This window comes from Tenrec ecaudatus, chromosome 15 (genome assembly GCF_050624435.1).
Source record: "Tenrec ecaudatus isolate mTenEca1 chromosome 15, mTenEca1.hap1, whole genome shotgun sequence".
In the NCBI taxonomy this organism is placed as follows: domain Eukaryota; kingdom Metazoa; phylum Chordata; class Mammalia; order Afrosoricida; family Tenrecidae; genus Tenrec; species Tenrec ecaudatus.
The window spans coordinates 50,514,294-50,530,987 of NC_134544.1; the positions used below are offsets into that span (position 1 = coordinate 50,514,294).

At 41.8% G+C, this 16,694-nt stretch overlaps 1 protein-coding gene across 2 annotated transcripts in view; it reads right to left on the reverse strand.

The window, feature by feature from the left end:
* Positions 1 to 1,057: 1,057 nt before the first annotated feature.
* Positions 1,058 to 16,694, reverse strand: part of PSMA8 (proteasome 20S subunit alpha 8) — a 56,460-nt gene continuing 40,823 nt past the window's right edge. For both annotated transcript variants that reach the window (XM_075533046.1, XM_075533047.1), the window contains exon 7: positions 1,058 to 1,243. In XM_075533046.1, the coding sequence (XP_075389161.1) occupies positions 1,151 to 1,243 (93 nt within the window). In that variant the 3' untranslated portion in view covers positions 1,058 to 1,150. The remainder of the gene's footprint in view (positions 1,244 to 16,694) is intronic.

Consider the following 16,694-nt stretch of genomic DNA (forward strand, 5'->3'; position numbering starts at 1 on the left):
TCTACAATCAATGGTCATGGGAGCAGGAGCTAGGAGGCCTTTAGGGAACAGCTAGTTGGCTCTGGTTTTAAGTTTTACAGAGGAATTGTACGGGGATTTATGAAATGTTCTGGTATCTTGAGTAAATGAAATTAAAAGGGCATTCAGGGCTTAAGTGTCAGTTAAGAACACAGTGTACATTCAACTCTAGAAAATTCCTTATAACTTCTATGTCTGAAGAAAAGAAGCGTCGAGAAGGGAGCCAAAGGGAAATAGTCACAGAAAGAGGAACACTTGTGAGGGGTCCCCCGCACAGTGTAAAACCTCTTAACATTCTGGCTGTGATCTGCCTTCTTATGCTCTTGCCTCAGAGCACTACACCCAAAGGATAACTTTGAGCTTCAGGGCAGGTGTTTATACTTATTCTTTCCTGTACCATCCCCCTGAGCGTGGTCTTCTGCCAGAACCCAATCTCTGTCCCTACTCGTTTTAAAAAGACATTTTAAAAAATGAGAGAGAGGAAAAGTCTTAAAATAATGTACTTTCGACTTTGTGACTATTCATAGCCTTTATTTTCCAAAATGTAATCTCCTTACAGGCATTAAGCACATGCTTTCTTTTCTGTGAGCAGGAATCACCAAGAACATAGATACTAAGAACACAGTAAGCAACACCAAGAACATAGCAAGCACATATGGAAGGTGTAGTGAACAACCCTCATGTACTGAACATACTTAAGAAAAAATAGACATCAAAACAGATTCATGTAGTGATTTCTCTCCTGTTCAGAGTACACCCTATTCAAGTGCCTTGATAAATTCTTATCACACTTTTATTGCCTATTTGAATTAGGCCTTCAATGAGTAAAATTATATACAACTTACAGAGAAAAATGTACACAGAAATCTGACTAAAATTCAACATTTGAATTTTATTAAATTACTCATTTTTAAAATAAAAATGTTTTACTATCCTTTCAAAGAAAATCTTCATATTAATATGTATTTGTTTATGCAATGGGTTTATCACAGCCATAAATATGGCAGTCTCAGGATACCACATAACTACCAAATTCAGTGCTATAAATTAACTTAGCCCTTTTAAAATGTCACCAAATAATTCTGAATGGTATCACAAAACAGTAAGGACTCTCAGTGTTCATCCTAAAAAATTAGACATTCTTCTTTGACTTCTTCTTCTCAGCTTCTTCTTTTTCCTTTTCTATTTCAGTTACCTTTAATTCAATTTCTTTGGCACTAAACATCTAAAATGAAGGAAAAAAATTTCAATGATCCCACAATAATTTTTTTAATTTTAAAGTATTTACAATATGAAAGAATCGAATTATATTTAGTAGCCTTCAATTTTCTATTTATAACTATACTTTAGTTTTAACTATGCAAGTAAATGTTTCCAAACATTCAAAAGCAACACACTTGTAACCATTATAGAAAAAAACAGAACTCTGACTTCTCCATTTTCATCATGCTAAAAGAGAATGCAGAGGCAATGTGACGTGCATTGGATTAATTGAGGAGAAACAACGCAGTTCCTGCCATTAGCAGGTTCGGTTTTTAGTGAGGACAACGGACAAGCAAGCAAATCGTTACGTTTCCAAGTCCTCCATTATTTGTACTGCATGCATGCAAAAGTAACTGTCAAAAAGCTTGTAATAAAATGTAGTGGTCACCTGCTTGGCCCCACTCCACTCTCTCTTTCTCCTCCAACATCCTCTGATAGCAGGCGTTTATAGAAGTGGGGTTTTCCCCATTACGTTTCATCTACTATGCAGTTGTTTAAATATCCATAGCACAACATATACCGACTCAACACTTTCTACCACTTTAGTGACATGAGTACATTCTTTGTGCTAGGCAACCATCCTCTCCCCCCTTTTCTGAGTTGTTCATCTGTCACATTAAATTCACTGTCCCTAAAGACCCATATATAATCTTTTGATTTAATGTTATACTTTTTATACCATATATATAATATTTAAAAACCATAATGCTCAAAGTAGACTTTTTTTAATAGTCAAGTTAAATTATTGTTCAGTTTTCAAGATGCATTCAGAGGATATTTCTGGTTTAAAGTTTAAACATCACCTCAGGGCAATCATTTCAGGGGCTCATAGGGGTCAAAGCAGCAGGAATTCTTTCCAACTAACAGGCAAGGAAGTTGCTGACACTCCTTAAATTATGAGGAACTGAAATTCTTTCTAGTCAAACAGCAGGGAGGATAGAATTCCTTCTAGCAACTTGTTTCTCAACTTTACTCCTGATAGACTAATGATCCTGCTTGAAGTTCTCCCTTCTCTACTCCTAGCCCCAAATATGCAAACTAAGTTTCTTAACGTTGTGTCTCAGGACCTCTGGCCAGACTCTACATATCCTTCAGGAAATCTTCCCCAGCAAGCTTGCAGAAGCTGCCATTTTTGACCATCAGACGCATGAAGATCTATGGTCACTGCACGCATTCACCCTAATACACATACGTATGCTTCTTAGTATTATGTATATGTATAACTTAGGAATATGCACTTAAAAATACTTTTTAAATCCCATAAATTGTAATCTGCCCAAGCTTAGAGGAAATATCTCTGGACTCCTTCCTTGGTGGCTCGTGAATAAACATGACTTACAATTTCTCAAAGAGCAACATCTTGATTTTTGGCTTTCTTGCATATACTGGGCCTACGGTCTTCTTGAGCCTGACAGGTTTGCCCAGCTTTCCTCCACCATCACTTCTCTGTGAGCTTGTCATGCTGTAATGCTGGACACTATATTATCTGCATTTTTCAATGATCAGCAAGATCACCCAAAATGGACATTTCTGCAAAGCTTCCAGACTAAGACAGACTAGAAATAAGAGTGTGGCATTCTATTTTTTGGGGGAAAAAATTCTATCTACTGAAAAGCTTAGACCAGCAGTGAAATATCAACCGATGTAATGCTGGAGGATGAGCCCGTCAGGTAGGAAGGCACTCAAGATGCAACTGGGGAAGAGCTGCCTCCTCAAACTGGAATGGACGCGGATGACTGGATGGAGCAAAGCTTGGCAGACCTTCATTTGCTGAAAATAGCCATTCATAATTAGACGGTGAAATGAATAAGTATGAATCTAGGAAAACAGGAAGTTGTTAAAATGAAATGGAATGTATAGTGATCTATAATCCAGATATTAGTGAACTAAAATGAACTGGTGTTGCCATTTTTGAAAAGGATCATCATATGGTCATTCCTCTGTTGGTAATAACAAAAAGGAATGGCATTGCATTCGATGTCAAACCTTAAAATGATATTTCAAGATCTACTATAAAGTGCAGCACTGTCAGTGATAGGATACTATCCATAAGCATACAAGGAAGAAGAGTTAATAATGACCATTATTCAAATTTAACCACCAACCAGTAAAGCCAAACGAAGAACTAAAGACTTTTTACCAAGTTCTGCTGCAGTCTCAAACTGATCAAACCTTGTCATGTACCTTTCCTAACTTTAAACCATGCACTATTCTCTTGTTCGGCTCATACAATTACCTCTTGATTCATGTACAAATTCTATAGAACAATGAAGTGTTTTGGAATTTCCATTCTTCTCAAGGTTATCCATGGTGTATTACTATCCACAGTCAAATGCCTTTGCATAGCCAATAAAACACAAGTAAACATCTTTCTAGTATTCTCTGCTTTGAGTCAAGATCCATCTAACATCAGCAATGAGATTCCTTGTACCACGTCCTCTTCTGAATCTTGCCTGAACCTCTGGCTGTTCCCTGTCAACGTACTGCTGTAACCATTGTTGGATGATCTTCAGCAATATTTGACTGGCATGCACGATCAATGCTATTGCTCTTGAGCATTCTCTTGGAAAGTGACAGCCAAGAGAGCAAAAGGCACACTGCATTAGACCAATCTGCTGTCAAATACCTTATCAGAGTGCTGAAAAACAAGGATGCTACTTTGAGAAGTAAGATGCATCTGATCTAAGCCATGATATTTTCCATTGCCTCATATGCATATGAACTTTGGACACCGAGTAAGCAAGACCCAAGAAGAATCGATGCATTTGAATTGTGGTGCTGGAGAAGAATCATGGACTGCTAAACAAACAAACAAACCTGTCTTGGAAGTAGTACGGTGAGAAGGCTCCTTGGAGGCCAGAATGGCAAGGCTTCCTCTTGCATATTTTGGACGTTTTCAGGAGAGACTGGTCCTGGAGAAGGTTATCATGCGTGGTGAAGTGGGAGGGCACCAAAAGAGGGAGGCCCTCAATGAGATGGACTGACACAAAGCATGCCACAACGGGCCAGGTTCTGAGGATGGTGCAGCACTGGGAAGTGTTTCTTTCTGTTGTGTACAGGGCCGCTGTGGGTCAGAACCAACTCAATGACACCTAAGAGCAACAACAATATACACAAGGGAAGACCTGGAGGCGTAGTGGATTATGACTTGGGCTACTAACCACAAGGCCAGCAATTCAAAACCACTAGCTGCTCCTTAAGAGAAATATGAGGTTTTCAACTCCCATAAAGATTTACAGGCTTGGAAACCCACAGAGGCCGGAGTGCCACTATGAGTCGGAATCTACTTTATGGCAGTAAGGTCATACATGGGGACCTTACCAAATGGAATAATCAAGATACAAAGTGACAACTGGTGAAAGAGATAATGGAGAAACACAGGATTTTCAGTCAAAACAGGTCTGGGGCCAACCACTGCTCCTATGCAAGTTCAAGTAGAAACTTAAGAAAATTAAAACAAGTGCATGGGAGCCAAAGTACAACCTTGAATATAAAACTCAGAAAGTCCACTGTCACAGAGTTGATTCCTTCCCTGAAGGACAGAGTAGAACTGCTTTACAGGGCAAAGGATGTAGATCTTTACAGAAGCAGATTGTCTAATCTTGCTCCTAGAGAGCAGCTGATGGGTTCCAATCACTTAACCCACCGCACCACAAAGGATTACTGACCTTGGGTATATAACCAATGAATTTAGTGACATCTTAAAAAAGATAAGACTTAGCAGAGACCCCCAACCAATCTGTAGACCCAAAACCCTCACAGAAGGGTCACAAGGAAGAGCTGAATCAACCAGGGTGCAGTACAGAACCGATGAAACACACATTATTCCTCTGGTTCTTTGAGGCTTCCTCATCCTCACTATCAGGACCAGGGTTCTGCCTTTCAGTTCTGACTACACCACAGCATGTACAATGGTACAGATAAGAGCTCAGGAAACACGGGTCAGATAAACCCCTCAGGAGTAGAAATGGGAGTACAGATACCAAGAAGGTAGGGGGAAGGTGGGGGCAGGAGGGAAGGAAGGGGAAACTGATCACAATGATCGACGCATAACACCCCACCCTGAGGGGAATGAACAATGGAAACGTGGGTGAAGGGAGACAATGGTCGGTGTAAGATATAAAAACAATAATAATTTATCAAGGAGTCCCAAGAGTGGAGTGGGGGGGGGGGGGAGAGGAGATGATACCAAGGGCTCAAAGAGAAAGCAAATATTTAGAAAATGATGATGGCAACCTATGTACAAATATGCTTGATACAATTGATATATAGGATGTTATAGAAGCTGTATGTGCCCGAATAAAATTATTTTTAAAAATAAAGTAATACATAAAAATAAATAAATAGACTTGACAGAAAGAACACTAATGACTAAAGACTGTGTGGGATAGTGTCAAGGACACCGTATACACAGAAAGAAAAAGTCAGCAAAAAGAGAGAAAAGGCCAACACGGCTGTCAGAAGACACCTGACACTGACTACTGAATGCAGAATCACTAAAGTGATGGGGGGATGCTGGTGTAAATGAGCTGCGCAGTAGATTTCAAAGACCTTCTCAAGAAGACAATTTGACTGAAATGGGAAAAGACCTTGGCACTAGAAAACTAAAAGAGAAAAACAGGAAAAAAGAAAAAAAAGAGAAAAACAGAAAAAAAAGAGAGAAAAACAGGTTTTTTAATCTGAAAAACAAGTTTTTCCTTTTAAAAGGGAAAGAATTCAAGCCTTAAATCATAATATTGAAAAATTCTATGTTAAAATATTGAATGGTACAAAAAACATCCAAAGAAGATGGAAGAATTTACAGTCACTGTACCAAAAAGAGATGGTAGATGAGCAAACACTTCAGAAGGAAACACCCACGATATTGAAGGAAGCGGTCCGTGCTGCACTGAAGGCTCTGGCAAAAACAGAGCTCGGAAACGGGATAACATGCCACCTGAAATGGTCAAACAAGCCACGCAGCACTGGGGGGGCTTACTATTTGGAAGACCTGGCCAAAACCTCGGAGAGATGTATGTTTGTTTCATTCCAAAAAACGGTGATCCAACCGAATATGCAAATTATCAACCCAATTTCACTAATATTACATGCAGATAAAATTTTGCTGAAGATAATTTTTAAATTCCTAGAAATGCATAGACAGGGCACTTCCAGAAATTCAGGCCAGATTCAGAAGAGGATGTGGAATGGGAGACATCATTGTTGCTGTCAAATGGATCTCGGCTAAAAACGGAGATCACTAAAAAGATGGCCATCTCTTTTTTTATTCACTGAGAGGATGCATGCCACTGTGTGTCCTAACAAATTATAGGTAACTCCGTGAAGAATGGGCATTTCAGAATACTTAATTGTGCTCAAGTTGAACCTGAACTTGGAACAAGGGTATAGTGGATATTGAGTGGTTTAATATAAGGGAAGGTTTATGCCAGAATTGTAGCCTTTCACTAGTTATTCAATGTGTATAGTGAACAAATAATGCAAAAAGTCTAGCTGTCTGGAGAATATGGCATCAAGATTGGAGGAAGCCTCATTAACAAGCTGCAGTATGCAGATAGCACAATCTTGCTGGCTGATAGAAGAAATAAAACACGGATGAAATCAAAGATTACAGCCCTTAGTGTGGTTATACAACATATGGAAGAAAATCCTTGCAACTAATAAGCAACATCACAATAAAGTACTCAAGTTGTCAAGAACTTCATTTTACTTGGATCCACACAAGCAATTCTCAAGGAAGCAGCAGTCAAGAAATCAAACGACTTATTGCATTGGGCAAATCTGCTGCAAAAGACCTCTTTAAAACACTACAAAGCGACTTCCGGGAAGATGGCGACGGAGTGACACACACCAGAGGGACTCCGCAGAATCCAGCCCAGGAGAGTAGCTCAGAGTGAAATTCAATGCCACTGGATCGCAGGAGGTGCATCATAAAGATAAGTAGGCACAGATCCATGGGGTTTTGAGGGGCTGGGGGCTTTTGGCTTACCTCAGTGGAAGCCGGCTGGGGCTCAACCCTAGTCCTGTTGCAGGATCTGCCCAAGCCGGGACCATTTGGAGCCTGTAGCAGGGCTTGGTCTCAGCACAGCCACAGTTTTTCCCTATCTGCCTCAGGGCAGGAACAGGACTCTTGCGGCTCCACCGGCAGGGATCGGGGTTCATCTACATTGTTGCTTCTGTTTGCGTCTCTGCTTTATATTCCCACACAGCCTTGGAGGGCTGCGCAGGGGCTTTTTCAAGGCACAGCCGCAGCCGCAGCTGCACCGCGTGGTCTGAGCAGGGAATAAACCCAAACCCCCACAGCTCCATAGGCAGGGATCAAGCTTCAGCTACACGGCGGCGTCTGTTAACATCTCTGCTCTCTGTCCCCCCATTTCTCTGGGGGCGGCTCAGCAGTTTTCTTGCGACCCTTCTTGGGGCTCTTCTGCGAACTACCGCTGGGGCTTGGGGCAGGGAGTAAGCCCTTGTAGATCCACAGGCCGGGAGTGGGACTCAGCTACATAGTTTATTTTGCTTCCCTCGCTTCCCTGTACCCCATGCACAGTCTAGTCTCACTTTTTGATTTTTCTCAACCCCCATTGTTCCTGCCGTGCTCTCTCACACTCCATTGCGGACTTACGGGGCACTCCCATTGCCCTAGGGCATTTGCGCCTGGGTCACACCCAGCTAGGTGAGCTCCACCCTGCATGGATAGCCCAAGGCTAGGGTAAGGCCTGCTTGCTCTCCAGGGGATACTCCTCAGACTTCTCACCAGGGAGTTCCTGCCTGTGTACCTGGGGACATAAGGCAGCTCAGCCAACACTTATCAATATTCAAACCAATAGCGGGAACTTCAGCCCAGCCTCTGCAACACTGGTGCAGGCAGTCGATCTGCCATCTGGGGCACTCCCCTAATAGGGAAGCCACAGGAAGATAAAGTGGTAGGTTAATCCCATAGCAAAATCAGCTGTAGGCAGATTGAAGAAGAATTCCTAAGTCTTCCAGAGAGAGACTAGAAAATGGCACCTGGTCCCTCAAAAACAACTCAACGCAAACAGCCATCACCCCCAACGACCTCAACGAAAAAACAGGACAAACAAAAGGCAAAGGAAGAAGATGTCCTGAACATAACAACATACATAGAAGAAGCAGACATTGAGATGCCATACAAAGAAGCTCTCAGAATGGTGCTTGGAGCGATGCAGAATATGAGGGAAACACTACAGAAAAAGAATGAAATGATAGAGGAGATAAAAGACATATACCAAAGGAAAATACAGGAGCTTGAGGAGCAGGTAACGAAAAACAATAGCAGAATCATGTTCCTTGAGAATCGATTGGAGGAATCAGAGAACCGCATCAGTGGCGTGGAGGACAGCCAAGCAGACTTTAATAAACGTGAACAAAAATGTAATAAGAGCATCAGAGAAGCCGAAGAAAACCTAAGAGCTATGTCTGATGCTATGAAGCGGAACAACATTAGAATTATTGGCCTACCGGAGGAAGACACAACAAAGAAGTCATCTGCAACAATAGCGAGAGAATTCTTGGAGGAAAACTTCCCCAGCCGAATTAATGAAAACCAAGCAACCATCCAGGAGGCTGAAAGAACACTAGCACGACGGGACCCCAAGAAGAAATCACCAAGGCACATAATAGTTAAACTTTCAAACTTTGAGGAAAAGGAGAAAATCATGAGAGCAGCTAGGGAAAAGCAAGCAATCACATATAAAGGTTCCCACATAAGGATATGCTCAGACCTATCAGCAGAAACTATGAAAAAAAGGAGAGAGTGGAGTAACATATTCCAAAAATTGAAAGAAAACAACGCAAATCCAAGAATACTCTACCCAGCCAAATTATCGATCAAGATCGATGGAGAAGTAAAAGTCTTCCCAGACAAGGAAAAACTCAAAAACTACGTTACAACAAACCCAGCATTACAAAAGATCCTCGCCGACTCAGTATGGGCAGAAGAACAACACTCACCAAGCACAAATAAGACACCAGCACATAGAACAACCTCACCCAGAGCACAACAAATAGAAAACAGACCCCAAGATAGCATTGGCTTAAGGATGGAAAGAAGTCAAGAATGATACACACACAAAACACACACGAATGAGAAAGGAAAGTAGGAAAGCTCCCAACACAAAAAGTATAAAATGGCATCACAGAGTCCGCACATGGAGATAATAACCCTGAATATCAATGGCCTGAACTCAGGCATTAAAAGACTGAGACTAGCAGAATGGCTTAGAAACCATAACCCATCAATTTGCTGCCTACAGGAGACACACCTCAAGGCTACAGACAAAAATAGGCTGAGAATCAAAGGCTGGAGAAGGACCTACCAAGCAAACAGCAACACAAAAAAAGCAGGGGTTGCAATCCTTATCTCGGATAAAATTGACCTCAAAGTGCAAACCATAAAAAGAGATAAGGAGGGACACTATATAATGCTCAAGGGAATGATAGACAATGAACCACTAAGCATTGTAAACATATATTCCCCGAATGAGAGACCAGCTCAATACGTGAACCAAACACTCCAAAAGATTAAGAAAGAAATCACAGACTCGACAATTATAGTGGGTGACTTCAACACACCACTCACTGAGAAAGATAGCTCACAGGGAAAGAAACTCAGCAAGGAGACTAGAGAGCTAAACTCCACAATTAGACAATTTGACCTAATAGATATTTACAGAGCTTTTCATCCAAATACAAAAAATTTCACATTCTTTTCAAGTCCTCATGGCACATATTCGAAGATAGACCACATGCTGGGGCATAAGGCAAATCTACATAAATTTAAGCACATTGAAATAATACAGACCTCTCTCTCTGACGTCACACTGTGCCATAAGGCTGGAAATCAACAAAAGGAAGACAAAGAAAATAAGAGCAAATAATTGGAGAATGAATAACTCTCTACTGCAAAAGGAGTGCATACTGGTGCAGATCCGAGACGAAATCAGGAAATTTCTCGAAACCAACGAAAATGAGCACACGACGTACCAAAACTTATGGGACACAGCAAAGGCAGTCATCAGAGGAAGGTTCATAGCAATACAAGCACACCTGAGAAAGGAAGAGAGACTCATGATGGATACGCTGACACAAAATTTACAAAAACTAGAGCTGAGTCAGCAGGACAACCCTACTAATAGCAAAAGAAAAGAAATTGTAAAAATCAGGGCTGAGATTCAGGAGAGGGAAAATAAAAAAACTATGGAAAAAATTAATATCGCTAAAAGTTGGTTCTTTGAAAAGATAAACAGGATCGATAGACCATTGGCAAACCTAACCAAAGAAAGGAGGGAACAAATCTCAATAGCAAGAATAAGGGATGAAAGAGGGGTCATTACAACAGACCCTAATGAAATCAAAAGGATAGTTACACAATACTATGAAGGATTGTACTCCAATGAATTCAACAATTTGGAAGACATGGACAAATTCCTGGAAAAACAATCCCTCCCTAGACTATCCTCGGTGGACATCAAGAATCTCAACAGACCCATCGCAATAGAAGAAATAGAAAAGGTTATCAAGGGATTACCAACAAAAAAATCCCCTGGACCAGATGGATACACTGGAGAATTCTACCAAGCATTCAGGGAAGAACTAATACCAATCCTACACAAACTTTTCCAGAACATAGAAAAAGATGGCAAACTCCCAAACTCCTTCTATGAAGCTAGTATAACTCTGATACCCAAACCGGGCAAGGATCCCACAAGAATCGAGAACTACAGACCGATATCCCTAATGAACATTGATGCAAAAATCCTTAACAAAATACTAGCCAACAGAATACAAAAGTATATAAAACAAATAATTCACCATGACCAAGTGGGATTCATACCAGGGATGCAGGGATGGTTCAACATACGAAAGACCATTAGTATTATTCGTCACATTGACATGAAAAAGTATAAGAATCACATGATAATATCAATAGACGCAGAAAAAGCATTCGACAACATCCAACACCAATTCCTGTTTAAGACACTAGCGAAGATAGGAATGGAAGGAAAGTTCCTCAAGACAATACAAGCTATATATGAAAAACCAACAGCCAAAGTGGTAGTCAATGGAGAAATGACTAACACAATCCCACTGAAAAAGGGGACCAGACAAGGATGCCCCTTGTCTCCACTCCTATTTAATATCGTGCTGGAGGTTTTAGCTAACAGCATAAGGCAAAGAAGTGACATCAAAGGTATTCGTCTGGGGAAGGAAGAGGTGAAACTATCGTTATTTGCAGATGATATGATTTTATATATGGAAAATCCCAAAAGTTCCACAAGGGGAGTACTGGAAGCAATAGAAGAGTTTGGCAGAGTGGCAGGATACAAGATCAACAAACAGAAGTCCATCGGACTGTTATACACATCAGATAAGACAAAAGAAGAAGAGATAAAAAAGGTGGTACCCTTCACAATAGCCAAACACAAACTGAAATATCTAGGGATACACTTGACTGACAAAACAAAAGATCTATATAGGGAAAACTATAGAACACTATTACAAGAAACCAAGACCGACCTCAACAAATGGAAGAATATTCCATGCTCTTGGATTGGGAGACTTAATATAGATAAGATGTCAGTTCTGCCAAAGGCACTATATAAGTTTAATGCTATCCCGATACAATTACCATCATCTTTCTTCAAAGAAATGGAAAAACTGATTACCAACTTCATATGGAGAGGGAAGAAGCCCAGAATTAGCAGAGAACTCCTCAAGAAGAAGGACACCGTGGGAGGGCTTGCTTTACCTGACTTTGGCACATACTATGCAGCCACAGTTCTCAAAACTGCATGGTATTGGTACAATGACAGATACTCAGACCAATGGAAAAGAACTGAAAACCCAGAAATAAAAGCATCAGCATACACACAGCTGATCTTTGACAAGGGCCCCAAAAAGATCAAATGGGAAGCAGATGCCCTCTTTAACAAGTGGTGCTGGAAAAAATGGATATCAACATGCAGAAAAATGAAGCAAGACCCTTATCTCACTCCATGCACAAGAATAAACTCAAGGTGGATCACAGACCTTGAAGTTAAACCCCAAACTATTAGGGCCATCAATGAGGGAATTGGGACCAACTTGAGAACTTTGGCGCAGGGAATACACAGGCTATCAGAAATAGGGAAGGACACAAACACAGAAGAGGCACAAATCGACAAATGGGATATACTGAAGATAAAACACTTGTGTACATCTAAAGAATTCACCAAGAGAGTAATAAGAGAGTCCACAGACTGGGAAAACATCTTTAGCAATGACACATCAGACAAAGGCCTTATTACTAAAATCTACAGTACTCTGATAGCTTCCAAAAAGAAAAAAACCAATAGCCCACTTGAAAGGTGGGCAAAGGACTTGAATAGAAGTTTCACAGGGGCAGAAATCCGAATGGCCAACAAACATATGAGAAAATGTTCCCGATCTTTAGCCATAAGAGAAATGCAAATTAAAACAACAATGAGGTACCACCTGACACCCTCAAAGGTAGCCCAATTCAAAAAATCAGAAAGCAACAAGTGTTGGAGGGGCTGTGGGGAGACAGGAACTCTCATCCACTGCTGGTGGGACTGTAAGTACGTACAGCCACTATGGAAATCAATCTGGCGATACCTAAAACAGATGGAAATAGAGTTACCATATGACCCAGCAATCCCCCTACTGGGCATATACCCAGAAGAGGCAAGAAACAAACCAAGACCAGACATCTGTGCTCCAATGTTCATTGCGGCACAGTTCACAATTGCAAGGAGTTGGAAGCAACCCAAATTTCCATCAACTGATGATTGGATTAAAAAACTGTGGTATATACATACAATGGAATACTACGCATCACTAAAAAGCAGTGATGAACGTATGAGGCACATAGCGGCATGGGAAGAACTGGAGGAAATCATGCTAAGCGAAGTAAGTCAGGCACAAAAGGACAAGTACAACATGAGTCCGCTGAGGTAAGAATTTAAAAAAAAATTGTTTTTTTTAAAGCAAAAGTGGCATAGGGAAAAAAGCTACTGTATACAAACATTTTAGGGGTGAAGACGGTGTAGTATGGAAGAGACCAGACCAAAACCAGGGATGTACATGGTAGACAATGGTGGAGGAGGTGGGGAAAGGAAAACAAAAGGATGAATACAAGGAAGAAAAGGGTAGTGGGGTCATGGGGCATTAATCCACCCAAGGGGAGGGTATTGTTTATATCTCCACAGGGAAAGTGGGACCAGACTTCAACCCAGTGTCGCAAGGTGTGAATGCAATATCCCGGCGTGGAGGAGGGAACCGGTGGAGAGGTCTGGGAGGCTGGCCCCAGCACCATAAATTAAGTGGATTCCTGCCCCTCCCCCGAAAAGAATTTGTTCCAAAGGACGACATTGACTCTGCAGCTATGGGAGATGGACATATTTGATCAGAGCACACGGGAGCAGATGAAGGGGCAGGAGGAGAGAGTGGAGCACAGCCTGGCCCACCAGGCCGTAATGATGATGTTCCTGAGTAGAGCAGCCAGTCCACAGAGAGAACAATATGGCTGGCCCTACTATGAGACATGATGCCCCTCAGTGACTAAGGGCGATACAGGGGACAGCACCGGAGACACAGAGTGGGAATTGCACCTGACCTGATCCCACCACACCGAGGCAAATCACTGGGGGAGTGCAGCGGAACAGCAAGGGAATGGAGTGGCAAGGTCCCCAGGGAATGCTGAAAGTGGACTTTGGGGCCAGGGCGTGGTGCCCCAACAGACTGGACTGGAAAACGCTCCTAAGGGCCAGCAAACGATCCCTGAACTAACTACAAGCTTTTCTCTTGTGAACTGTTTTGTTCTGTTCTTTTTCAGTGGTTTGTTTGGTTGTTTTGTTGTCTGGTTGTATACTGTTGCTTTGTGTGCCTCTGTCTAGTTTTCGTGCATGTTAGTGACTCCACAGGTCTGTCTGAATAGGACAGGCTGGATGAACTATCTGGATGAAAAACAACGGGACCGACAGTTCCGGGGGGACTTGGGGTGGGGGGGTAGGGGGGTAAGGAAGTGGTGTTAACAAACCCAGGGACAAGGGAAAAACATGGAACCCCAAATGGTAGAGAAGGGGGAGTGGCAGGCCTGGTGGGAAATGATCAAGGGTAAGGTTGCTTAGAGAAGAGGTATACTCTAGCCCAGGTGGCGATGAAGCATGGTAGTAGGGCAGGAGGAAGGTCAAGGGAGATGGAGGAAAGAGCTAGGAGTCAAAGGGCATTCATGGAGGTCTAGACAAAGACATGTACATGCAAATATATATAGGAGGATGGGGAAATAGATCTATGTGTCTATATTTATAGGTCAAGTATTAAGGTGGCAGAAGGACCTTGGGCCTCTACTCAAACACTCCCTCAATGCATGAATACCTTCTTTTATTAAATTGGAACTCTATGATGCTCACTCTCCCAACACAACGGCTGGAGCCAAAGTGGGTGAACAAGTAAATGTGGTGAAGAAAGCTGATGGTGCCCGGCTATCAAAAGAGATAGTGACTGGGGTCTTAAAGGCTTGAAGAGAAACAAGCGGCCATCTAGCTCAGAAGCAACAAAGTCCACATTGGAAGAACACACCAGCCTGTGTGATCGAGCGGTCCCAAAGGGATCAGTTACCAGGCATCAAAGAACAAAAAATCATATCATTGACTGCACACCTCCATGATAGGATCGCTGAAGACAAATGGGTGCATAAGCAAATGTGGTGAAGAAAGCTGATGGTGCCCGGCTATCAAAAGAGTTAGTGTCTGGGGTCTTAAAGGCTTGAAGGTGAACAAGCGGCCATCTAGCTCAGAAGCAAATAAGCCCACATGGAAGAAGCACACCGGCCAGTGAGATCACGAGGTGCCCAAGGGACCAGGTATAAGGCATCATGCAAAAAAAAAAAAAAAAGATATGTGTGTGTATGTATGTGTATATATGTGTATATGTATATATGTATGTGTATATATGTATATATATATCATATTAAATGAAGGGGGAAGTGCAGAGTGGAGACCCAAGGCCCAAGTGTCGGCCAATGGAGATCCCCTCATAGAGGGGTTTAGGAGAGGAGACGGGTTAATTAGGGTGTGAGGTAGTATCGATGAAGAACACAGCTTTCCCCCAGATCCTGGATGCTTCCTCCCCCCAACTACCATGATCCGAATTCTACCTTGCAGGGCTGGATAGGACAGAGGCTGTACACTGGTACATATGAGGGTTGGAGGTACAGGGAATCCAGGGTGGATGATACCTTCAGGACCAAGGGTGTGAGGGACGATGCTGGGAGAGTGGAGGGTGAGTGGGTTGGAAAGGGGGAACTGATTACAAGGATCCACATGTGATCTCTTCCCTGGGAGAGGGACAGCAGAGAAGGGGGGAAGGAAGACTCCAGATAGGGCAAGATATGACAAAATAACGATGTATAAATTACCAAGGGCATATGAGGGAGGGGGGAATGGGGAGGGAGGGGGGGGGGGAAAAGAGGACCTGATGCAAGGGGCTTAAGTGGAGAGCAAATGCCTTGAGAATGATTGGGGCAAGGAATGTATGGATGTGCTTTATACAATTGATGTATGTATATGTATGGATTGTGGTAAGAGTTGTTTGAGTCCCTAATAAAATGTAAAAGAAGAAAAGAGAAAAAAATGATTAGGGCAAAGACTATACAGATGTGCTTTATACAATTGATGTATGTATATGTATGAACTGTGAAAAGAATTGTATCAGCCCCAATAAATTGTTAAAATAAAAAAAAAATTAAAAAAAAAACACTACAAAGCAAAGATAGCACTTAGAGACAAAAGTGTGCCTGACCCAAGTCATGGGATTTTCTTTTTTCAGTCATGGTATTTTCAATTGCTTATATTCATGGAAAGCGAGGCAATGCATAATAAGGTAGACAGAAGAACTGATACATTTGAATTATGGCACTGGCAAAAGAATAGTGATAATACCACAGACTGCCAGAGAACCAAGAAATGTTATTTGTTTTGTTTTTTTTAATGTTATTTGTAAGACATACAATCACAGTGTTTCTTAGAATCAAGGATAGTCAGACTTTGTTTCATTACTGTCTGCATGTCATCAGGACATCGCGGTCGGTAAAACCTTCGTCAGTAAAGAATAGACAAGCCCCCAATGAGATAAACTGGCACAATGGCTGCAACAGTGGACTCAACCATATGAACAATTTTTAGGACACCACAGGACCTGGCAGTGTTTCATCCTGTGGCGCAGTGTCACTGTGAGTCTGCAACGACTCAACAGCACCTAACAAAAATGTCTACTAGTTATTGCTCCCCCAAATCACAAGACCATGAAAATGCAAAATTCTGTTCTACAATTTTTTTTTTATTTCAGCAGGATTCTTGGATTAAAATGATCTGCAATGGTAGTCAGGCACCATTTGTAGT